The 26,182-nt window shown below is 38.5% G+C and overlaps 1 protein-coding gene across 1 annotated transcript; it reads right to left on the bottom strand.

Moving 5' to 3' along the window:
* Positions 1 to 262: 262 nt before the first annotated feature.
* On the bottom strand, positions 263 to 25,181 carry LOC145777913 (S1 RNA-binding domain-containing protein 1-like). The gene is made up of 17 exons (XM_082589278.1): positions 25,062 to 25,181; positions 12,441 to 12,584; positions 9,271 to 9,388; positions 8,575 to 8,813; positions 7,864 to 8,041; positions 6,797 to 6,931; positions 6,308 to 6,378; positions 6,099 to 6,196; positions 5,362 to 5,483; positions 4,918 to 5,045; positions 4,397 to 4,571; positions 3,647 to 3,753; positions 3,297 to 3,430; positions 2,752 to 2,965; positions 2,400 to 2,479; positions 1,888 to 2,117; positions 263 to 1,169 (listed from the first exon to the last, which is right to left on the bottom strand). The coding sequence occupies exons 1-17, from the start codon at positions 25,121 to 25,123 to the stop codon at positions 996 to 998; spliced, it is 2,409 nt and encodes an 802-aa protein (XP_082445404.1). The 5' UTR covers positions 25,124 to 25,181; the 3' UTR covers positions 263 to 995.
* Between the last annotated feature and the right edge of the window lie 1,001 nt (positions 25,182 to 26,182).

Genomic DNA, 26,182 nt, shown 5'->3' with positions numbered 1-26,182 from the left:
AAAAGTTAGGTATCATCCTTAACATCAGAAGGTACGGTAACCTAGTAGTCTACAGTCACCAGAAGAACGCAAGTCACTTTATTTAAAAATTGTTATGTTAAAATGGCTACCGTACAGTTTGTGTAAGGGCAGTCCGGTATTGGCACAGTAGCCTATAGTTTGGCAAGAACAGAACTGTAGGTTGCATAACCTATAGTTTGAGTAAGAGCAATCCACTATTGGCGAAGTATCGTTTGGTAAGAACAATCCGATATTGGCGAAGTACAATTTGTGTAAAGGTTTTTGCAATAAACTTTTTTCCGTTGCAGATAGGGTAGTAAAATATATTAAGCGCGGATAGGAAGTTGTTGGTCATTCCGCAAAAGTTGACACGTTACACGTCTTTCTATCTCCTTCTGTTACCGAGATATGGCATACTTTATGCAAATTTTTCCACGTTTCAATTTTTCAAACTTTAGGGGGCTGCGCACCCTCGAAAAGCCGTCCAATCAAAAAAATATTTTTGATCGGCTGTATGAGATCGAAATCCGATCTGATTAAACCACAAACATTTTTGATTTCAAAAACTGTGAAAAAATGAAACATCCTAATGCGCGGAGCACATCAATATTGGAACTGGCAAATGTAATCCACAACACTTTTCATCAGGCTGTCATTTATTACTACATGTGTGCTTCTCTTTGTTTTTGCTTTAGGTTTTGTGGCCGTGCTAACTACAGACATATAGCCTACTACATGATTCACTATTCAGGACGTTTTAAACCTTTCAAAGTTTTGCATTTTCTCGTTTATTAACGTGCTGGTAGTCCTATATCGACTATTGTAGTTATATAGTGTTATATAGTATATATGTTATATAGTCCTATATCGACTATCTTTTTCGTCCCCGCAAAATAAAAAAATGAAATGAATGTGTTTTTTTTTCAAGTTTCCGGGCCTCTAAAACCATCCGGGACCTGGGTCCAAAAGTGCCCATTGGACCTTCCCTGTCAACGCTACAAGGCACAACGATCATACAACAATCTTCTCCCGCCGTGATCAGAAATCATTTGAAGAGAGAGTTTGTTTCTGTTCAAGTCCAGTACCACGGTGGAGACAACATCATTAGGCCCGAGAGTGGTTTTCACTTTCTCCCACATTTTTATCTTAGAAGAATGTACGAGTCCGTCCTAAAACAAACACACGATAATGTTAGCCACTTCTGCGGAAATTGACTTTTTTTTTTTTGTTTTTTTGTAAAAATACATGGTTTCCGGCATCCAGGCCGGATAGCGACTGTCAAAACAGCGACTGTCATAATGGCGACTTCATAATAGCGACTTCATAATAGCGACTTCATAATTTTTGGATTTATATCATGCCAGTCAGCAGGTTTTGACTTGGAGGCCAAATTTCGAGGTCGCTGTTTTTAATTAATCGAGTTCTTGATGAATCGCTGTCGTGTAGTCGCTCTATTGACAGTCGCTGTTTTTAATTAATCGCTGTCGTGTGGTCGCTCTATTGACAGTCGCTGTTCTGACAGTCGCTATTTGGAACCCGAGCCATGGTTTCCAACCCATGCAATTGATTCGTTGTAACAGTGTGATGACAACAACATATGCTCCTTTAATTGGAATCATGACTGGGCTAGCGTTTCGTTTTGCACAACCAGTACACAAGTTTCCAACATCATTTTGTTTGTCGTGTTTTCATGTTAGGCTTTTTGGCCTTTCATTGGTTTTACTTCCTAGTAGTTGACGATAATTCCAACAATAATGTGAACAGTCTAACTCCGCAAGAAATATTTTTTAGGTCAAGTAGGGATGATCAAACAGAAAGGTGTTTGATAACGCTTGGTTTCCAAAAACAATAGAACGCATTACTCTAGAAGGGAGAAAAAAGCCTCACCTGGCCTACACCAACGTCAACGAATATTCCAAAGTCGGTGACATTAGTTATTCTTCCGGTCAGAGTGTCTCCGCGTCGCAAATCGGAAAAGCATTTCAATGCTCGACGATACAATGGCTTAGATGACTCTTCGCGAATGTCACGGAAGCCAGTCGGCTGGGCAAGCCCTTCTGCTATCATTTGCAATGTTGGTTCTCCAACGCAAAGTTCACTTGCAAATCTTTTGAGAGCTGAAGATATCAAGGTATTTAATCTCTAATAGACACAAAAACACGTAATAATTTCATGTCGGTTTAGGTCAAGAGCCCAGAGCTTGACACAAACCCTTTATAGTTACGCCCAACGTTTCTATTTCATGCCGGCGCAGTCTAGCAGACCTTCGTCGTTTGTTCCTGTTTGCAATCGCAACTAATGTTGCCTGAGGAATACCTCCAATACTGCATCAACGTCTCCTACTTGGCGTCATCTCTAGTATCTGTAACTTGCTTTTATAATTTAGACAAGTAACTTACCTTTCATCGATTCTTTTACACGCAAGATAAAGTCAGGTTTTCCAATGTCCCAGTCATTGCATTCAATCAGATTTAAGAATCTGCATCACACAAAAATGTTTTGGATTGTCAAGCGACCATTTTAAATTTAAAATAATATAAACCATGTGATGTCACCTTGCCATTTATGTGTTAATGATTGGGCCTGGATGATTACGGGTAACTATAATCAATTAATCATGCTGTATTAAAACTGGTCACGCATCGCTGTTTTCAAAAAGAATCCGTAATCAACATTGTTTAATCTCAGAGGGTACTCAAAATATTGGTTGGCTAAACACAGAGTCAAGTTAATTTAGAAATTGTAAATTACTTTTTGGTAATATCATATGACTCGGGATGGATCCAAGTTTGATCTAAAGGGTTTGCCTTGTGGTCAATCTTCCGTTTCTTTTTAGAAACTTGTGATTTGGTTTTTGTTTTTCTCTTTCCTCCCGCAGAAACACATTCCTCTATTTCGTCATCGTTAGTTTCGACGTTCAGCGAATGAGTGCGGCCAGTATGCAAATTAGAGATTCTAACAAAACCTAAAAATAAAAATCTTATAAAGAAGATAAGAAAGCTGGATCTCACTTAAACGGAACTACAATAACTTTACAACAGATAGTACTAGAATAAATTTCTAAAAAGTGACAAGTTAGTCCTACTATTTGTAACAAATTATGCGAATCAAGAAGTTTATTGGTGTATCTTTGGTACAAAGTTTCTTGATTGCTGTCAAGAAATCGATTTGTCTTTATTCACAAGTAATTATCGCTGAAAACGGAAAATAAAATCTTGTCTTAGTATGAGTCATGAAAACACGATATAATTTCAACATTGACCATACTACAGAGGACAGGAGAAACAGTTAAAGACCTGCACATTGCTGAAAGGTTTTGGCACCGATACCAGGAACTTCCAACAACTGTTGACGGTTTGTGAACCTTCCATTCTTATTTCGCCACTGGATAATTTTCTGAGCTTGGCTGGCTTTCACGCCCGCGATGCGACTGAAATAACAAACTATATGTAAAAATGTTTCCACAGGTTTCATGTAAAAAAAGCATAAATGTATAATTACTTCCAAGGCACCTCGACAATTTCTTACAACTGATTACAGTTTCAACAGCAAGATAATGAAAAAAATGGTTTATTTTTCAAGATTTACTTAAGGAGCGATTTACTCCTCGGATGACTTAAAAACCCATTCCTATCTTATAGCTCACCCAAGCAGCAACTCTCCAGCAACGTTTAAATCAACACCAACAAACGTGACGCAATCTTCAACGATGTTGGCTAAAGAACTTTTTAATAATGCTTCGGAAATATCATGCTGGAACACAGATTAAACTGAAAAAATGCCGCAAAACAATACACATACGAGCTAGCCAGAAAACATGTAACGCAAGATTGCCTTCTCTCGGTGGTTAAGCGCCTGACTCAAGATCACGCAGTGCTGGTTCGGCTCTCGGGGTGTGCGCTTGAGCAACTCATTTCAAGGACTGCTTGTACCAACTGCGACAGTCGCAGTCGGTGCATTCTCTCCATTCAGCGGCACCTATAGTGGAGGAATTAATTCGCCAGCAACAAGACGTCAATAATCGGAAAACGTCACTCTGCCAATCTCGGTAACCGGCCCTGCGTCAACAGCCTCTACATAGTCTACAAGTATGTAAAAACTACCAGGAATAACCTATCAAGGCTTTGTCAGTCCGAGGATAAAGATTCAAGAAAAAAAACACGCATAAGCTGAATGACGTCACAACAAGCGCTGAAGATATCACAGAAGAATGCACACTGTCTTGAAAAAAAAAATTATCAATAATGTTATTATTAAATAGAAACAATACTCTCGACACATCGGTCAATTTAACATCATTTCTCAAAAACTAACCATATAACCTTGGACATAAAACCGTTTCGGATTTTTTTTTTTTTCGTAAAAAATTAGCAATTAAAATTCGGATTACACCTACTTGATACATTCCCACGCCTAGATGTTTGGGGTCTATCTTGACAAGCTCAACTAAGGGATCTTGCAATCGTCTGGCAATAGACACAGCACTGCGTAAGTTGGGATCGAGATCTGGCATCTCTTTTTTGGCGTCGTCTGTTACGCTGTATATCGAAGCTCCATCTTCACTGACAATGCTGAAAGTATCAGTTAATAAACTAAGTAATAATAATAATGTGTTTTGTATACAACGCTGTATCCATCGCAGATATATGTTGCTCTTAGTGCTTTACAGAAGCAGGTAGTGTCAGCACAGTCTTGTGGAGGTAAGCGAAGACATCATCACCTAAAATTGATTCCATTACTGAGCGCCCAACAAGAATAAGATTCAGTAGGTACAGTTTTGTTTTCTTTGGAATACCCTGACACGGACTGAGTATCGAACATACGTCCGGCAATTCAGAAGAGGACACTCTAAGTATTAAACCACAGAGTACTGAGAAGTTTGCTTGAAACATGAAAAAAATTGTTTGCGCTTCTTACCAATAAACAAGATCATCGTTGTTGGTTAACTTGATAAAAGAAGAAACAATTTGCTCCGCTTCCCTGCAAGCTGTCCCGTTCCCGATTGCAATAATTTCAAATCGGTGGATTTCATAAAGTCTTTGAAGCTACACAATGAGCAGGTTAATAATTACTCAAAGTTTCGAAAGAAAAACATAAACTTGTGCAAGTGCTATCAACAACTTCTCTCAGCGGGGAGGAACAAATTGCTGAACGTGTCATCCTTAATTGTCCCGTCCATAAAGAACCAAACAGGAGGCATGATTTTCCAGCCCTAAATGAAGCTATCTTGATCTGGATTTTCACTACCGGCTTTCAAAAATCCGTCTCATACGAGTGAAGATTGTTTGAAGTTGAACCAATTTCAAATTGATGTGACATCATACTATAAACTAAACGTTTTAACATTGAGAAAATCTTTACTTTTTCTATTGCACGGCGATGAGCATTGACATGGAAAACATCGGTACCAAGAATGTCACTTCCAGTAGATGACACTACAGCACATTTGCATCCGTTCCGGTACCCAGGGTCAACTCCAAGAACTACAAAAACATATTTGGATGACAAAATTCATCCATAGCTAGCACCGACACATATGATTTTCAGAAAGATCGTTTAGTTTTCTGAGCCAAACATCTCGTAACTACAAGTAAAGTAAAAAATAAGAAGCCAAAACTGAGATGGAGAGACGAGATTGACAAGTAGTGTAGAACAGTAAATTGGTACATAGAAAACACACGATCGACTGGATTGGCAAAGAAAAGGCTTTCGCTCAGCAGTGGTCTAGATTAGAACATGATGATGATAAAAGTAACTTGGTTAGTTATTCTTCCTTGTCTAGCGAAACTTAAAAACAAGCGCGAAAATCACTCATGTGTAGAGGTTGTATTTCTTTCGCCGAAAGCGAAAAGCAACGAGATTCCATGTGATATGAACAAAAAGTTTTTCACTCCGCTTTGAGATTTCGTTTCGGTCATTTTCATTTCGTCTCTCATGCAAACGTAGCCAAAATCGTCGAGAATTGCAGCAGGAAACGCAGGCAAATCCACACGAACGTGAACAACTTCGCGTCACCATGAAACAATGAAGCTTCCTGCTTGAATTGTAATTAATAAGCTTGAAGAAGTACAAGATAATTATTAAATAAGCTTTCTCACCAGTTTTCTCTCTTACTGGAGCAGTCAGCAAAAGTTTCTTAAGATTACGACTGAACACTTCAATAGATGCGGAATGAGCACAACGCGTTAAGTCCGCCCTGCCAAACAGATAAAGTTAAACAAGCGGCATTGGTAGGCTATTTAGACAGAAAATAAAATATCGGTAAACACTTTGAGATCAGAAGTCCTTGCAAAGATAAGAAAAAGACCTTGCGCGACGTAACACCAATGGCCTGATGAGTCTTGTAAAAGCGTCGTCGATGCAAGCCTCCACAATGACCTGACAAAAAAAGAGTGCTCAGTCCTTCAGAAAGTCACACGACGTTATAGAAAAAAAAAACACATAAAAAGTTGCAGCTTGTTTAGATCTAATTTCCAAATAAATGAAACCTATCTTACCACAGAATATTTTTAGTAAACAAACGTCGCAATACAGACTTGGCCATGTTCAGTTTACTCGGGGCGATTGAGATGGGAAAACGTAGACAACAATAAAAAGAAAATCACAGTAGATTATTATCGGTAAAAGATTACAGCAATAACTATTATGTCGCACAGCGTACATTAAGTAAAATATATGCTCACGAGTAAATTATTGAACTGAAGATTAAAATTAAAGTACACAACCAAAGCTCACACGTACCAGAATGTATCCAGCATGGTACAATCATGATGTAACAAGGTTAAAAACAACATACTTTCATTTCCTCATTGCTGCGTTGATTTAACCATCGGCGCCTACAGATGGACAAAAAATTTTCCACCGTCGCTTCATTGATAACAATTTTCACAGTGAGCTGCTTTTGTGTTTCACCACGGTTTATGGCCAGGACCTGAAACGCAATTAGCTATTCTTGTAGTAAAAGTATCTCAGCGCCGCAAAAGAATTTCAATGCTTGACGAATGACGATACAATGGCGAATCATTCTTGGCGAATGTCACAGAAGCCAGTCGGCTGATTCATTTGTGACAATCAGAAAATCTTATAGATCACTATGGACCATTAAGGGGTCATGGGCCCTAGTTAGAAGCTCTGCTTTAAATAAACACGCGTTACTGGGGAATTTTATAAAAATTTCATCTTCATACAGACAATTGTATTTTAATAATGAAACGCTGTTTGCCAGTGCGTGCGCACCGAACCGGTCGCCTCCGAATCTTTGTCTTAGCAAGACGGTTAGTTAGTGACGGTATTACGTCTATTGTTTCACGTATTGCGTTGGTTGGACGTCAGCAAATTTCGATCCAGCTTGATGGCGGCTTTCCACGTATTCCGGTTTTGAACATTGACCGCCACAAGGTTTTCCTTTTGGAGGTCGCTCCGTACGTATCGCATCACCTCTTCTTTGGTCGTCCACGTAGATTACGGCCTTCTACTTCCAGCGACTGAACCTTCTTAGGCCAAACCCAAGAGTCCTCTTCCATTCGTTGTACGTGGCCGTACTAAAGGAGTTTCCTCCACCGTACAACCTCTTCTACTTGGGGGATGGCAAGCCTTCTTCTTAATTCTTTAATTGATACTTTGTCCGGCAGTCGCTTTGATTGCAACCACCTCACCATAGTGTTATCACTATGGCTCAAACGCTTGATGTCCTCCATCACTATAGACACTCGATGACAAGTTAGAGTGGACACGAATGTTGGCATCTCTTCTAATTAATGTGAATCTTCAACCAGCTGAAACAATTTTGCATAAGAGAAAGGATAACGATTATAAAGAGACGTAGCCAATTGAAAGTATGTCAATCGATCAGCATCTGCTCACTTGATATGATTTGAGTTGATTCACTGGACATCGAAAGTCGTAATACAAACGATATTTTTCATCCAAAGATTTCTGCGAGGTGCTTTTCTCGTTGACATTGTTTTTGGAAGTTGATTCCATTTCTTTTTTCTTGGCAGCTGATAGTTTAGATTCCAATGTCATGCTTTTATTCAAAAAACTGAAAGATGAAAAAAATCTTCAGTCATTTTATGAAAAACATGAAAAATTTCAGAAATATGGTTTTGAGTGGCTTTGTACAGAATAATAATAATGCAGAAAAATGTGTTTTTGTACAACGCTGTGGCTAATTGCAAAAACTCGTTGCTTTGCGACATATGTGTCAAACTCTCGGCATGCGGGCTACAGCCGAAAGCGACGCAAACGTTTCTGGCGCGCAGGATTGCATTAAATTCCTTTTCAATCTGGTCTGCCGATATACAGCACTATAAATAATTTCCTTTATTTCTTTGGTCAGTGCCAAGCCGGAATCAGATTCAGTACCTGTACTATCTTTACTACACAATATACCACTTGGTTCTGTAGTAAGAAATAAGAATGCCTGACGGATATTTGAAATGTTATTCACTCTATAAAGATTATGTGAATATAACAACAAATGAGGATTGTAAAGGTGGGCATAAAGTTTGACTTTTCACTTTCTAAAACTAGAACAAGACAAAAAAGCACAAAAAAGATTTTTAAGGCTCTTACATCTTCCTCATTCCTTCCAGAGATGTTTCATGCTTTGCTACGCGCTCGGCAATAATATGTTTCACACCTCTTTCTACATCTGACAACGTGGCGCGTCCTTCGACACCTTTGACAACCCATCTTCTTAGGTTAGTGGTTTGATGAGGATTGTTAAGGAGTTGAAGAGCAGGTTCTTCTAATCCCAATGAACGAGCACGCTCAGCCAACGAGTGCTTTTTATCACTTTTGTACGGAGCATACTGAAAAGTAAAAGTACAATGTCATGTTTAAATGAAGTGTGCATTTTGCAGGTGAATTTTTGAATAATGCCATATAGTCCGCGCTAGGTGTTGGCTTCATTATTTTTTTTTATTTAAAATGCCCTTTTTTCTTCATTTTTGACAATCATGCGGTGTTGTTTACATTTAACAACTATCGCCAAAGCAACCTACGGCTTTACAACGGTTTGGTTTTTCAAGTTAAAACTACATCATCTTCCAACAATACATTTATGATAATATGAAACCAAGGAACTTTCAGAAATAATTAATTAAACTACCATTCAACGTTTTATAAGCAGAGAAGACTTTTTCTCGAACCGTAGAAAATTTCATTATCAGATCACCGCTTCAATGCGTGATGGAAATCTACAGATATAAAATGCCCTCAAGAATTTATCAAACTTTTCAAAGCTAGAAGTACTACAACGTCTCCTACCAAATGATTTAATTCATCCATAGTCTGAGCAGAGTTAAACAGTCGTTCAACATGCTTATCTAATCTTCCTTGTTTTTCAATGCTCTTCATCATTGTGATAGCCTTTTTCTGTACATCCCTTCAAATTATGTATGGCCATAGTTAAGCAAAGTAAGTGTTGCAAATATTTCAAAACTGCTGTGTCGCGGTTTATTAGGGTAATTTCTTACTAATATCAATTGTTTGTTTTTTTAAATACGGTAGCAAATTCAATTTTTATTTATTACACAAACAAAAGTTTTAAAAATGTTTTTCGCAAAAAAATAGAGATGAAAGTGCCACAAATTCAATTGTTGTTTTTATGGACACGGCTACTATTTATGGACACAGCTACAGAGAAATCTTGCTAATCCGCAACGTCTGGGAAACTCGAAGAGTAAGTCTGGCTTCCCGCAGTTAATCTCGTTCTTCCCTGCTTGAGGAACAACACAGGAGGTCAGTTACACTCTGTTGTTTTAGAAGACAAAATTAACCTGACAAGATTTAACTTGATAATTGATATGAATATGTAGTCATAGGCAATTTTTGATCTGCAACATTGGAAGTTGAATCCATTATCTAATACAAAAATACACGCATTTGTATTAAAAACTGGCCATTTTCACTTTGTGCACGTGAAAAAAACTCATTACAGACATAAAATAAGACAGCGTGGTCCAACTACTTTTGACTTACGGGCCACTTTACAAAAACGTGACAACTTGCGGGCCATTTCCAATAAAATGATAGTGAGAGCGTAATCGAAATTGTTAAACAAAAGCAAATAGAAATTTATTGCAAATCTCTATCAGTGAGATGCTTGTGGTCGAGGTTTCTCTGATACTATCATTTCTATTTCACAGACAGTTCCATATTCACAGAAGTGGAGATTTGGAAAAATTAGCACTATTGGGGATGATACAGGAAAAAGAAGCAGAGGTCGACAAAGATTAACTTATTTAAATAGCTTGAATCAATGGGCCACAAACACAACAGTCAAAACGAACGGTTTTATACGAATGGCAAATGACAGTTCCATATTCACAAAAGTGGAGATTTGGAAAAATTAGCACTATTGGGGATGATACAAGAAAAAGAAGCAGAGGTCGACAAAGATTAACTTATTTAAATAGCTTGAATCAATGGGCCACAAACACAACATTTTTATAACAACGATTTTATACGAATGGCAAATGACAGAGAAGTTTAAAAGACCATGATCGCCAACGTCTGTATCAGATCAGGCACATATCATCAATTCATCATCGTGTCTACATCAATTTCAATGTCAGTGGTAGCAAGTCGGAGACTATCTTCCAATTCGGAGACTATCTTCCAAAGAGACTGCTTTCCATCTGGCCCTTTTCTTCCAATTCGTTGTGCAAATGCACGCTGCAGTCTTATTCGACTGTGTTCTAGCATACTCCAGTACACAAAATGCTTTTTCTACGCTATTGTATGGCATTAATACATCAAAAAAGAGAAATATAGTTTCGGGAGAGAGTTTTCTTTCTTGTACCAAAGACAGGCAAGACACAAAAATACAACAGCCAAGGTTGATCATTAGAACAATATATTTTTCATATTTACAAATAGTTTAACAGTCAACGTTTTCGGCTTAACTTAAGCCCTCATCAGGAATCTGAAAATATTTATAAAAATACAATAAATTTCAACTTCTTGAATTTCAACAACTTGAAATACATCAAAAAAGAAAAATATAGTTTCGGGAGAGAGTTTTCTTGCTTGTACCAAAGACAGGCAAGACACAAAAATACAACAGCCAAGATTGATCATTAGAACAATATATTTTACATATTTACAAATAGTTTAACAGTCAACGTTTTCGGCTTAACTTAAGCCCTCAACAGGAATCTGAAAATATTTATAAAAATACAATAAACTTCAACTTCTTGAAGGTAACTAACTAACTGACTATAAGCATCAAGAAACATGCAGCGATTAAAAGCAATAGTGTGGACTGTCTGTTTTTCACACAATACCCGTATCCTTTCCACACAATCCTACTCGTGCTTCAAGAGTCAGTCAATAAGATTTCTTGCTTCATTGAGGTACATGATATCAGAGACTCGTGCAAACGCATTTAGCAGTAAAATATCTTTTGCACTCTGCAGTGCTATAGAATATGTCAAATAGGAAACGAAAAGCAAGCAACGCTTTTACATTTTACAAAAAATATGTCTCTGAAGAAAAATATCAGAGGATTTACAGATTGGCAGCTTTAGTAACCTTAATATTTCCAAACTTGTTAGAGAAAAACTGGGCCAAACTTCACATTGAAATGTTGATGTGTGGTAACAACTTTGTTGACTACTATTCTTGGTATGTTTATTGTTATTATAATTGCAAAAGAAGATAATACACATTTCTAAGATTAGAATTTTGGTGTGAGGGTTTTAATTACGATAGAAATTATAAGACAGCCATTTCTACACTAAGATTATAAATTAGCAGTAAACAAATAAGTGGCCACGCAATCATGCGTAAACCGCATGTGGCCCTTTGACCACAAAGGTTGGACAGTGGACACCGCTGATGTAGGTCGACAGTAGCCTAGTTTTGCTTTTAATACACAGCCTCACTAAACTAATAAACATAAACAACATAAAATTAGAAATTTCTATATTAGCCACACACTTTTTACTTTTTTGTTCCGTCACAGAAAACTTTTCGGGTATTATTGGTGATATCAGAACAAAATTTATGTCTTCCTTGACCTCAATGTGAACAAAAATAACTAATTAATATTAGCGAATATTTATGAACAAAACTATACAATTAATTTAACTTCTAAAATGTGTGAGCTGTTGTCTCGGATAGTTGTATATGTAAACTTTGCCATGTGATTGAGTAGTACTTGGTTGGTGCAAACCTCAAGGCAATCTACTAGGCTTGTATTGATACTGTAGTCTCAAAGCAGTCATCGCAGATTGAACTATTAAAACAACAATTAACTTTAGTAAGAAATAACCCAGTCTAGCGCCATTCATGTATTGCGGGATTCAGGCCTAGCGTCATTCGTGCCTTGCAGCTGAAAGGATGACGTCATTTGTACAACGGCATAAAGTCGTGTATCCAATTCAAAAATTCTTCATAAGTGTCCATTATTAAATACAAAACAAACTACATACCGCAATTCCTTTAAACAGTCTGAAAACTTCCTAAGCATATCAGCTTCCATGTTGCAAGTATTTTCTTTGCGATAACGAGCTATGAAAGGAATAGTGCATTCTTCTACTTCTAACAACCGAGCTAGGTCTTCAGCAACTTTGTTTCTGATAACATTTAAAAGTGTCAGCATAACATGCAGTGCTTAAACTTTTTAAATTTGATTGGTTTAATGATATAAATATTACCTTGTATTGAGAAACTTTTAAACAAGATTTTTAATGAAAGCTTAGCAATCCAGTTTATTGCACAAGCAACTTGTTAAGTTTTCGATATTAGACCAAGAGCCCTTGACTTTCAACCTAGGTGAAAAAGTTACCAATATGTGTAGGCCTATTCATACAGCGATGTCCGGTGGTATGTGGGTACTTGTACTCATAATCTGAAAGTCGGTACACGACAACTGGGCGATACCCACTTGGGCGGGGTCTGCTACTATTCGGTGAGTCCGATTCATTGAGTTCCTAACCTCTAACCCTAACCCTAAAACGGCAATGATAATAATTAGGCTACGGTACCCGATAATTTAAAAAAAAAATTGAAAAAATCCCCCGTTAAGGGATCAGACTCATCGAATCGGACTCACCGAAACGGGCCATTTCGCTTGGGCGAGACCAGGTGGGCGACGAGCCAAGTGGGCGACGGACCAAGTGGGCGACGGACCAAGTGGGTGACGAGCCAAGTGGGCGACGGTAGCGAAAGTTTAGTGGTGGTGACGTATATAATTTATCTAGTTGCTTTGCGGCGTCACGGTTTATCATGAAGCTAAGAGAAACCCCTCAGAAAAGAGACAAACGAATGGTTACAGAGTGGTTGAAGTCATCGAAGCTTGTCAGTTGTTATGAAGTCATATTTTCTGTTTTAGATTATAAAATATGACTTTTAATTTTTACTTTAAAATACAATGATGGATTTGTAGAAGGGAGGCAATGAGAGTTCTCACGCTGAGTTTCACAAAGCATTGGAAGCAACATTTTCATTACTTTTTGTAGTCTAGTAATAGTGCTTGCTGTTTGATGTTAATTTGCATTGTGACATCATCTTGACACATCATTTTGCAACACACAATCCAGTCTCTGAATATTATAAACACTTGCGGTAGGTAACTAGGTCAGCCAGTGCTAAGATTTTAACTACAAAGTAGCAGGTTTGGTAGGTATATGCATTAGACATTTGAATTTTTGTAGTGATTTTCAAGCGAAACAGAAGTTTTTTGTTAGTTGTTCGAGTGTGTTATTGTTCAAAATACATGTAAAAACTTACACACAAATCATTAACTACAGATATTAGCATAAATTTGATGTTCTAAAAATAAAGTCATATATTTCAAAAAATAAAGTCATATTTTTCAATTTTTAGGTCATAAACAAAATGGTCCAAGTAGTCACAATGTGTTCTGTAAACTGTTGATGCAAATAGATAAATTAAGGCAAACCGGGGCGTGTTGTCACAGGTTTGGGGTTTTTCGATTTGTGCTTTTGCTCTATACAATGCAAGTGATTTGGTTATATCATTCGTACGCTGTCCACTTACACTTCCTTTTGCCACTAGTTAAACTTTTAATCGCAAAAGGATTTCAAGAAAATCAAATTTTTGTAAAAAAAAAAAATTGTGACAACACGCCCCAGCACGGGGCGTGTTGTCACAAAGCATGGGGCGTGTTGTCACAATGTTTTTTTTTTACAAAAGTTTGATTTTCTTGAAATTCTTTTGCGATTAAAAAGTTTAACTAGTGGCAAAAGGAAGTGTAAGGGAACGTTCAAATATTACGTAACGCTTTTTTTCCGAATTTTTGACCCCCCCTCCCCCATGTAACGCCAACGTAACGCTTTTTTCAATCCTCCCCTCCCCCATGTAACGCTTTTTCACTACGAATTCAGCACAAAAAACTACCATTCCGTACTCGAAAGCGTTACGTAACGTTTTGCTTGAACCCCCTCCCCCCCGATGTGACGCTAACGTAACGCTTTGCATAAACCCCCCCTCCCCCTCGAAGGCGTTACGTAATATTTGAACGTTCCCTAAGTGGACAGCGTACGAATGATATAACCAAATCACTTGCATTGTATATATATAGCAAAAGCACAAATCGAAAAACCCCAAACCTGTGACAACATGCCCCGGTTTGCCTTACAAAATCAAATTTTATTACGTGGAATTTACGCTTATAAACAAGTTGAAATTAATTCAACAACTGCTTTGGGTCTTGTTTCCTTGCCTTCACATATCAACCAAGGGTTCGATACTTTATACCAAATTTTGCTTCTGCTTCTCGTAAGCTGTGACCATCATCACAGCTGTGACAACTCGCCCCGACGTACGCAGTCGGACAAAAGTTTTAATGGTGACTAGAAAAGGCACGCTATTAACTTCTAAAGTGTCAGCTATACTCCTAACATAATAAACTATAAAACTGATTTCATACTTGCGGTCAGACTGCTCTTACGAAAGTGTCACATAATTTTGAAAAGTTAGTGAAATTTACATCGATGACCAAATTTTTGATAATAATTGAATTTAAGCTAAATCTTAACTTTGCTAACATCAAAATGAAGATGACTCTTAACGAAGCATGTGCTACAAATATAAACTCGAAGCAATCAGTGCAAGTACAAAAAAAATTGCTGTGACAACACGCCCCTTGTGACAACAAGCCCCGGTTTGCCTTATATATGTCACCACCACTAAACTTTCGCTACCGTCGCCCACATGGCTCGTCGCCCACCTGATCTCGCCTAGTTGTCGTGTACCGTCTGAAAGTCTACCAGGCCGCTGGTGGTGGGTGTGGGAATGGGGGTATTTTTCATGGCCCAAAAATGCGCTAGGTCAGCAGAAATAGTTAGTTGTATGAATAATGTATTGCTTCTTGTAGCATTGTATTAAATGTGGTGACACCATTGCTAAGATAGTTTAACATTACCATTCATGACTCATATAGATCTTTCTAATAATTTTTTCCATTTAAACTTGCAATACTGAAAAATTGAAGGTGATTAGAGAAAAGAAGTGAGTGACAACTGGATGATTTTCAAGAAGCATTTTCAGCAGTACAGTATTAGCATAGGCGCCGGGTTTTGAAACTTGCCGGGGGGGCAAACTTTCTAGCCGATCGATTGCTTACATTCAAAACGCTGATGTTTGTCAGCATTGATGTTGTTTGCCTTTATCTGCCATTGTATATCGCCAAGCTTTATAATGTAGGCTCACGCCTCGAAATTCACGGCGGACATGTCCGCCGTCACAGCATGTGATGTCCGCGGGAAGTACCATCTAGATCGGTCATATTTGTCCGTCGAGAAATAACACAGGAACTAGCGATACAAATCGTCATTGCATAGCACGAACAATTGTTGCGATAATATATTTTCCAGCGCATTCTAGCGCGCATCTAGAAAATGTGAATACTGTATGATATCCTTAGCTTCCATTCAAGGAGGAAAACTTTCGATTTTTACGTTGCTTCAACGATTTATGACATTGAATCAGCGTAACAAAGGTGAATTCTTCGCTAAGAATCGATAGGAGTACAGGTACTTCTACACTAATCACGCGAAATTTAGTTCAAGTTTTACGTCACAATGTCTGGCTTTGATCTCCGAGTAATATTGATACGACAAGGTTGGTTACTAAATTAGATTATACGAGTAGGCTATTACAGCAAGATGCAACAAAATTTGTTAAGTTTTGGTATTAAAGTAAGAAAGAAAAGACCCAAGGAAAACTCACTTTCGCTCACATGACACGCAAAAACAAACCCAAAGAAAAAAACCTGTGAAACTTTGCACAGCAGAAACTAGTAGCATTAGTGTAGAAATTTTCCGACTCCTGCCCAGAGCATTGTGACGCAAGAAGCCACACGAGCTCGTTCAGTCGAAGTTAATCAGTTATGTGACGTATTGACCAGCTACACGGCGCTTTGACTCTTCAAGCAAGTAGTTGGTCTGATGAAAGCTTTTCAGAGTGTGGTCACAGCGGTAAACCATAATTTCTTCGTGGGAAAATTGTAACTTAAAGTTCCCGGATCCTTTCGTCTGCATATAATGACCGAAGAAACACACACTTGAACTTCTTTTCAAACAGTGTATTTCTGTAAAAATTAGCCCACGGCTACCAAAAACGAGGGGGTGCAACGCGTACACCACTTAAACTGTCACTACACAACAGATTACTTGGATAAAAGACGGAGAGTTTGTCCAGCTAGCAAGCACCAAATAAACCAGTTAAATGTGCGACCGACTTCCAACAAACAACTTCAAGAATGAATCAGAAAAATTTGTGATAACTCAAAGGCACGCCAGCAGTAGCGCGACGCAACAACATGTCCAAACAGGTTTAAACCGGTCTGAACAGGATTGACACGAGTCTTACGGACGATGGTGCAATCTTGGCTCATGTTTTAGGAATTTCCATGACGTAATATTCAGTAGACCCGAACGGTTTCTACATGACGTTTGACCAGGCGAACAACCGTCTGTAACATAGCGGCCCCTAGTTATGACAGTCTGACATGGCATAACTAAAAAAGAATTGACGACAATTGTGAGCCAATGAATAAAAACACATGATACACAAATTGTTTGAATCACTCACGTTTAAGTTAATACGCAAATACAAAGGGCATGCAAAGAATGAACAGCAATAAGAATAAACACGACGATACATGAAATTGGTACCATAGGTACACGCTAAATGACGCTATATACAATAGTTGCGATAATAACCGACTGTTCCGGGCTCAGACAAGGGTCGGCCACCGCAGACAAAACCAGGCTCAAACCCTAACACTTAGGTGTTCTTTACGGGGGCGAGGCACGAAATATCCCTCAACACGTAGTCTACTTTCACTTTCCCCGTACTCTCATCATAGTTGCAGACGGCAACTTTGGCTCTACGAACCACAGGCTTCCCTTTCCTAATTTGTGGAACTACCTCATGCACCCTCCCAAGTTGATACTTCCCACGTTTACCAATGTCTTGGAGAGAACCTACCACTACAAGTTGACCAGGCTCCAAATTCTCGGCCATTTTTAGCCATTTTTTCCGGCCCTGAAGACCTGGCAAGTAAAAATCGATCCATTTACTCCAAAACTGCTGAGAAAGTGACAAATTGAACCGATAATCCCTTCTTAATTGGTCACGATCATGTGGTTGCCCAACAGCACAGTATGGGTCTAAGTATGGGGTCAAAAGTGAGGCAGGGGTGATGACAGTAAAATCCCTAGGGTCGTCACTCAAAGGTACCAAAGGGCGTTCGTTCACGATCCGAACGGCACTACCTGTGTACGTAAGCAGTTCAATAAAATTGGGCTTACGAATTGAAGAGTCCAAAATGTGAAAAAAGTACTTGGTCATATCGGCCACGAAACCAAATCTGCCAAGCCGCAATCTAGCCAAGAGATCTGCCAGAGAGTTTAACAAATCAGGACCCGAAAACATTACATCATTAACACAAGTTCCTCGAAATTCAGATTGTTTTAAAGCCTTGTTCCTTAAAGCAGCAGCTCTATCTGACGCCAACACAAAATTGTTAGGTAGATCAATATCTTCCTTCAACGGAACAGGTATCTCAAATCGACCATCTTTCAACTCAATATTCGGTTCGACAAGTTCTCTAGCCAAAATATCATTGCGAGACAATTCACAGGTTTCATTTTGCAAAGTCAAATCCTGAATGACTTTATTCAGGTCTGCTATTTCCATATCGCGAGACTCAATTTTACGCTGAAAGCCAGAGATGACATCCGACTCTGAAGACGTCTGCACTCTGCACACTTTAGCAACGCTTTCAACTAAGGGTGACTTACCACCACAAGCCAACCAACCGAGAGGAGTGAGTAAAGCATGCGGTTCACTACGATTGTCACCAACACGCTCTTCTTTTGCACACATCAAATAAGCGTTGTCGTTGCCAATCAGTACATCTACAGTACTACAATCATTCAAATGAAACATATTCACGTCATGAAAATGACGGAAACCACTTAAATCTTGTTTATGGGGTAAAGTTTTAACATCGTCAGCCCAAGCTGGGTTAACCACCGAGGTTATATCACAAAACAGTTCATCAGTCTCTAACGACTGGATGTTGAGTTTAACAAGGTCAGCACAAGTAGGTTTCTGACCAGCCAGAGTATCCATTTTAAACGACGCTTTATCATACGGTTTAAGACCAAGTTCGCATACCAAGTCACTCGAAACAAAGGTCAACTGCGAACCAGGATCATGCTGACAATACACCAACTTCGATTTGCCAGTCATTGGATTCAAAACACGAGCAGCAGTAACGCGGTTAAAGGCTGCTTTAACATTTCCAATCTTAACATTACGCACAGGAACTCTGGCACCAGCATCATCTTTACCGACCAAATCCAGAGAATCACGTGACGTCACATAAAAATCATGCAGAAGAAAATAGTGTTTCCTATCGTTGGTAGGTCCACACTTACGACAGTTATTTGCATGATTACAGTCTCTAACCATATGCTGGCGCAAACAATTCAAGCATTTGCCAGCTTTCACAATGACATCTCTCCGATCTTTAGGTGTCAAGCGCAAAAATTCTTTACAATTAGACAAAAAATGATATTCAACTTGACCACGTGACGAACAACAAAAACACGCCGGTATGTCACTATGTCTGGCCACACCGCCGCGCGGTGCGCCAACAGCAGTCGAGTACTGCGAACTCCCTGAAATCACATTATCATGGGGTTTTACCGACGTCTGCCTAACCGGACATGAAGGCAATTTTCCTTTGCCAAACTTTTTAAAATGCTGCGACTCACCAGAATCACCCATTAGCATAATGCTAAAATCAGTCGACTTGCGCGTTTCCTCCCGTACTACAAAATCAAACAAACTCTGAAAAGTAGGTTCCTCAGTGCTACCATACTGATCACCTAAAAAGTCAAGATAACGCTGCTTAGCGTCAAACGGGAGTCGTTTAGCCAAATCCAAAACAAAACGTCCTTCTAATTTATCACGCTGACCATAAGCTTTCGCGTAAAGCAAACACTGCGACAATTCATCTTTAAACTCTTTCAAATCACTGGAAGAGATAGAAGTCAATTTGCTACCATAGCGATACTTTCTAATTTCTGGTTCTGCGAAAAGACCTCCACGAACTCCAAAACGTTGGGACAAGCGAGATAACGACATTTCTATCCTGTCTTCCTCTGACAAGCCAGGAGTGTCGGAAACCAAATTAGCAATCGTTTGTGCAGCTGTTCTAACACAAGCTGCTTGCAACAAAGTCAAACGAGTTCCCTTAAAGGGCGAAGCTGCCATCAAGGCCATAACACGATTTTTAAAGAAGACAAATGGCATATTATTACCATCGTAACCAATCAAGGCCGCCTTATCGAAGAACGTCCTACTATTTTGGTATTCAAAAAAGCAATCCTGCTGTTGAGAACTCGATTTAGCGGGAGAAGACAAGCTATATCCCTTAATGGGCTGAGTGGGCTCAGTCACATGCACAGCCCGATCACGATCCTCACATACGTTAAAATCAGGAGACACGATACGCCTCTCACAACCACCCAAATTACGTGTAGCTGGGCGATCAAAAACTAGCAGCGCTGAAAACTGTGAAGGGGGCAAAGCATTACTGCTAATGGCGGCCCCGTGACCTGTACGCTCTGGGGGAGGAGTTCGGTTGTAATTTGCAGACCTTGGCTCTACAGCCTTCGGAATACCCTTAGCCGCGGCCCCGAGACCTCCTGAAACAGCTGGAAAACATGTGGATTGTACAGGTCCACTTACGGATTGAACAGGCGTGTGGAAAAGGTTAGGTAAATTAAACTGCGATTGATGTTCACTTCTGGAATGCCTAGAAGAGCCCTTCCTAGAGCTACGCCGGGAGCCCAACTCAGAACGATATTCAGCTAAAACTACCTCTTTACGTTGTTCGGCCCTCAACTGAGCGTCTTTGAGTGCGAACTCAGCAGCTCTAGCTTCGGCTCTCGCGGCGGCCTCAGCAGCTCTCGCTTCGGCCTCAGCAGCTCTCGCGTCGGCCTCAGCTCTCGCGGCAGCCTCAGCTCGTATGGCCTCAGCTCTTGCGATGGCCTCAGCAGCTCTTGCTTCGGCCTCAGCTTGGATCTTTAGCTCCTCTCGTCTTAACTGTAGGTTAATTTGTGCAACTATCCGTGACGAGCTCTCAGACATCCTAGTGCTTACATTTGAGGCGCTATCCTCAGGATGTATGTCAGCATCCAACCTATCTGACAACTCACTTCCTTTTTGTTCGAAGTTATTTTTTAACGAGTTAAATTCGGGATCTACCCTATCACGAAGTTCTGCCAAGATTGCAGAGTTAACAATTTTACTCAAAAGAGCATGGAAATGCCGTAATTCCTCTTCTAAAGTAGATAACTTAGATCTAAAAATTAACAGTTCCTGCTTATCACTCAAAGAACCTAGGGCCACAGAAAGTTTCCCAATTTGAGTCAAAATATCCCGTCTAAGATGCCGGGCCTCTCGAACTGACTTAGCCTCATCGTTAATGGGTCCCTCCCCAGAATGGCCTGCCCGACCGCAAAGAACATCATCAGGCTTAAACTCAGTCGAGTCGACGGCGGTCGAGTCCCTGTCGCCACCGAGTGTAGACATATTAAATGTTAGGGCTAAATTTAACAATTAAAAAATTAAGTTACACAAACACACAAAATTACAGTAGTTATAAAAAACTTAACTGCAAAGACCGTAAAAATACAAAAAAGAATTTAAATGCACGATACCGTAGCTGTACGAGTATGTGAAGTCCAAACGTCCACAAAACTTGCTTGGATTCTTCCACTTGAATCTTCAAGCACAGATGGATTGCCTTTAATCTTCTTTCTTGCCAATAAATGTCAAAGTTATTTTTCTTCTGTACCAAACTGAGAAGAAATGTCTTTACTTTTCTTTACTTCTTTAGACTACCAACCAATAAGATCTTCTTTTATTATTTCTTTGCTTCTAAGTGCTTCTTAGCCTACCAACTAACCAACTTCGTCTTTTATTTTTTATGCTGCCTGTGCTTCCGTACAAACACTAGCCAGAGAATCGTCTTTTATTTTTTATGCTTCTAGTGCTTCTTGGCCTACCAACTGACAAGAACTCGTCTTTTATTTTTTATGGTCACAGCGGTAAACCATAATCTCTTCGTGGGAAAATTGTAACGTAAGATTCCCAAATCCGTTCGTCTGCATGCAATGACCCAAAAATAAACACACTTTCGAAACGTCTATTCAAAAGTGTATTCCAGTAAAATTAGCCCGAGGCTATCGAAATGACTGGTGCAACGCCGTACACCTAAAAACTGTCACTACACAACAGATTACTTGGATAAAAGACGGAACTTTTGTCCAGCTAGCAAGCACTAAGCCAACAGTTTAATGTGCGGCCAACTTTCAAACAATCATTTTACGAATGACCAGAATAGATATCAATATCTCAAATTCACGTAGAAAGTAACTGTGACGCAATAAATGAAAGACAATTATGAAGTCATTCCAACAGGTGTTTAAGCTGATGTAATATTTCCTGTTTAAACAGGCCCAAACAGGTCCAAACAGGTCTTATGAACGATGGTGCAATTTTGGCACATGCTTTAGGAATTTCCATGACGTAATATTCAGTAGACTTGAACGGTTTTTATATGACGTTTGATTTGGTGAAAATTGTCGGGAACAGAGTGACTTTACTGATTTTTTAAAAAGCCTTCTAAAACCGTACCGGTAGTTATAGTTCTGAAATGGCGAAGAATTATTATCAAGATAAAGTGATTAAGCATGACGATGTGTCCGCCGTGAGACTTGATTTGTCCGCAGAGATAGCTGCTCAGACCGGACACGTTTGTCCGCTGTCAACAAAAACGAATTTCGAGGCCTGTAGGCTACTTCGATTATATGCTGGTCACTTTGAACTTTAGCTCTTAATACGCGTAGATACTAAACTGAGCAAACAGCACCTCGTTACTGACACTCCCAAGAAAAAACAAAGCGAAAGAAATCAAGAAAAACGTTTTTCAATCATTGTTACTATGCTTCAACGGCACCATGCTGGCGTTTATCAGCTGCTGTACTTCTGTTTCTTTTGTTATCTTAGGAGCAGTGCTCTTGTTGCAACAAGTAGATCTTCTAATTGAGATCGATCCGCAACATAGCCGTACGAGCCAGGGGGGCAGCTGCCCCCCCTGTTGTTTCAAAACGTCGCAAATTCGGGCAAAATCTTGCAATTATTAGGGCAAAAATTGCTACAGTATATGAAAAGCTTCAAAATTGCATGAATTAAGAAAAACTATAAATTAATATCTTTTACCTATCAAACTAAGTACGGTACAGCCTCTTATTTGCACAAGAAATATGCCGCTAAATTTTCATTTGGCACACCCGTATTGATGTAGCTTATTGTATGGTGATCAAACTGTAGTACGAAATGCATTTAACCAACTGCACCATGCCAATTTGGGCAGCCACCAAAATATGTCTCTAATACTTTTATGAATCTGCCCAAATCAAAACACAAAATTTGCTATATAGCTAAGTTTATTAATTTTCACAAATGCATCGTGTTGATTTGGGCAGCTGAAAACATGACATTATCTGATTAGTCTGTTTATGCAACTGCCCAAATTAGCATGAGGCAGTTTCCCCAAAATGAACAAATTCATTAATTTTTCCCATTTACATAACTGTATCGTTTAGATTTGGGCAACAAAAAAATATGACATTATCTGATCATAGTCTATTTATAAAACTTCCCAAATTGGCATGATGCAGTTGCCTCGGCATCAAAATTTACAAAGTCTTTAATTTTTTTCATATCCATAAATGCATCATCTTGATTTGGGCAACAAAATATGAATTTATATAAATCTGGTGAATACTTTTATAAAACAATTCGGGTGGAGAGGTTACAGTACTTTTTCAACCATAAACGGACATAGCTAAGCAACACCACAACATTTAACGAAAAAATGTTATACTGTACCTGTTAAATGTAATGTTAATGTTGTGGTATTGCTTAGCTTTGCTTGGTTACTTTTATAAAACTACCCAAATTAAAATGATGCAGTTGCGCCCCAAAATAAAAAATAAATATTTAGTTTGTATATCAGGCTTGCCAGATTGGCCCTTTTGGGGCCAAATTTGTGAAATTTGGCCTTTTTTAGAGGTAGTTGGCCCCCAAAAAAATTATTTGGCCCCTTGGCCCTTAGTTTTCAATATTTGGCTCTTTTTGGAAGCAGTTGGCACATACTATCAAACTAGCTATTTAAATAAATGTCTTTCGGAAATTGAGACTGAAAAGTGTTATTACGAATTTTTAGACAGTGTTTAGCTGACAATATTTATGCTAAATAATGCTAAAGATTCGAGTGGAAACACTGTAGAAGATGAAGATTTGGAATTGTTTTTGTACCGTACTAGAATGTAGACTGTGTTGTTGCAATGTTGACATGTTGTAACGTTATTGACGTTGTTAACGTTAGTATGTTATATTAGCAACGTTATTAACATTATTGAACAATTTGGCTTTTTTTTACCCAGTTTGGCCCTTTTTTTGGCATTGTTTGGCTCTTTTTCTCAAAAGCTGTCTGACAACCCTGTTGTATATGCAACTGTGTCATGTTAATTTCACCAACATTTAAAATGCTACCGGTACTGCTGAAGTATATAATACTCCTAAATGTTACTCCTACCCAGTGTTTTGTTAAGGTGTTTTGGGGGACCAAAACGGTCCCCCTAATTTCTCCAGCGGTTTCCCAAAATTTGGACTTGCAACTACAGTAGAAAAGTAATGGTTGTTTCTCGCTATGTCTTAAGCAAATATGGCTATTTTTTGGTATTTAAATGAAACACTTGCGGTCTCTTAAAACTACTTAGCGGTCACCCAAACCAAACCTTCAAAAAAAACCTGCTCCTACCTACCATGCCAAAGTGCAGAAGCATCGAGCAATGCAGAAGCAATGTATATTCAAAGATGAATTCAGTTGTTCTATCTTGATTAGGCTACTTGGGTAAGAAATTCTAGCTAGCTGGTGATCTTGTTACATGTTAGTTTTTCACTGTTATCATGCACCGCATACATTATATTTGGGCAATTTCTATAAAAGCGTGCAGATTTGGGCAAATTTACGTTCTGCCCCCCCCAAAATGGTTTGGTCTCGTACGGCTATGATCCGCAATGAAGGTCAAACTAACCCAAATCTGAACTTAGAAACATTTGCTGTAGGATTTTTTTAAAATAATTTGCGGGGGGCAGCCACCCCAAGCTAAATTCACGGGGGGGCGCCACCCCTCCGCCCCCCGGAGTCGGCGCCTATGAGTATTAGACTACTTTCATCGTTTTCATGGGCTTGTTATGACTTCTGTATTGAATTTAGTGACTTGTGTTTGGCTTTCTAAACCAACCAATTTGACAATTTAGTTTTTTTTTTATAATTCAAGTTTTGACTGAATTAATTTGTGTTGTTGTTGAGCCATAGGCAGTATTCAAAATCAAAGAATCAGTTGCGACAAGAGTGTAAGAAAAAGAGAATATTCATATATATATGACATCTTTTAAAAATAACATTAGAAAATGAGAAACAACATACTAACTTTATATCAAGCCGCTCAGCAACAACTTGAATAATATCCCAATGTTCTATCTCGCTTTCCATTTGGCTGACACATGCAAGACTAAATTAACACTACAAAATATAATTTACAATGACATCTATTCAAATATAAATAAACACAAAAATCTACTTAATGCCCAGCAGTCATCAATGAATGATTTGTGAATGAGACTACTATAAGCCATGATAACATCTTTTATATACCACGATCGATTCAATACTGTATCATAAACCCAAAGTAAAATCACAATTTAACAAAGGGTAAACAAAAACATCATAAAAACTAAAACACTACAACTTAGTCAATTAGTCCATGACATATTGGCAGTGGTACTTGAAAATGTAATGAAACATTAAAACACATTTTTTTCAAACAAAAACTTGAGAAAAATTAATAAATATGACATTGCAGAAGATGTACATCAGAATGATTTGATAGCAACTGCATTATGTACATCAGAATGATGAAAAGCACCTCCGTGCTTACAACATCTAATATTATCATTTTCATGGCATCTATTAAGACCTAGCTAGCAAATTTGCATGAGGCAAACTTTGCAAAAAGCATACTATTGTATGATATGGCAACTACATACTGATACATGATACTATAATGATTGCAGTGTATTATCTAAAAGTAGAAAAGGACGAGCCTAAAGCTGTTATTTTATTCCTTGATTTTTTTTACATTGTTTGTTTTTAAAGCTTTTATAAAACAATTTTTTAAGTTAAAGCAGTATTGCATAATTAGAGCTGCTGATCAGCTTAATACAAAACCACAAGTTGAAACAAAACAAAATTAACAATAAGCTAATTAACAGTTGTGACTTAACAGTTCTGCTTTTATTTTATAATAATGATTGGAAGTCAATGTTGCTTAAAAATGGTATGAAATGAATGTAAAAAGTATAAAAATCAAGGACTACAAAGAGTTTTTTTTTTTAATCTCTAGACTAGACATGTTCCTTTGCTTCTAACAAAACATAATGGGCGACGAGTCAAGTGGGCGACGAGCCAAGTGGGCGACGGAAGCTAAAGTTTAGCCGTTCGGAAAAAAAATATATGACTTTTAATTTAAGTTATTTTGGCAGCCGATTGTAG

This window comes from Aplidium turbinatum, chromosome 1, assembly GCF_918807975.1.
Source record: "Aplidium turbinatum chromosome 1, kaAplTurb1.1, whole genome shotgun sequence".
In the NCBI taxonomy this organism is placed as follows: Eukaryota; Metazoa; Chordata; class Ascidiacea; order Aplousobranchia; family Polyclinidae; genus Aplidium; species Aplidium turbinatum.
This window is presented reverse-complemented; position numbering and strand designations above follow the sequence as displayed.

Coding starts and splice junctions, on each gene's coding strand:
- LOC145777913 (XM_082589278.1), bottom strand. CDS start 25,123: ATGGAAAGCGAGATAGAACATTGGGATATTATTCAAGTTGTTGCTGAG. Junction 8,814..9,270: donor TGGATGAATTAAATCATTTG/GTAGGAGACGTT, acceptor TTTACTTTTCAG/TATGCTCCGTACAAAAGTGA. Junction 4,572..4,917: donor AACGATGATCTTGTTTATTG/GTAAGAAGCGCA, acceptor TGATACTTTCAG/CATTGTCAGTGAAGATGGAG.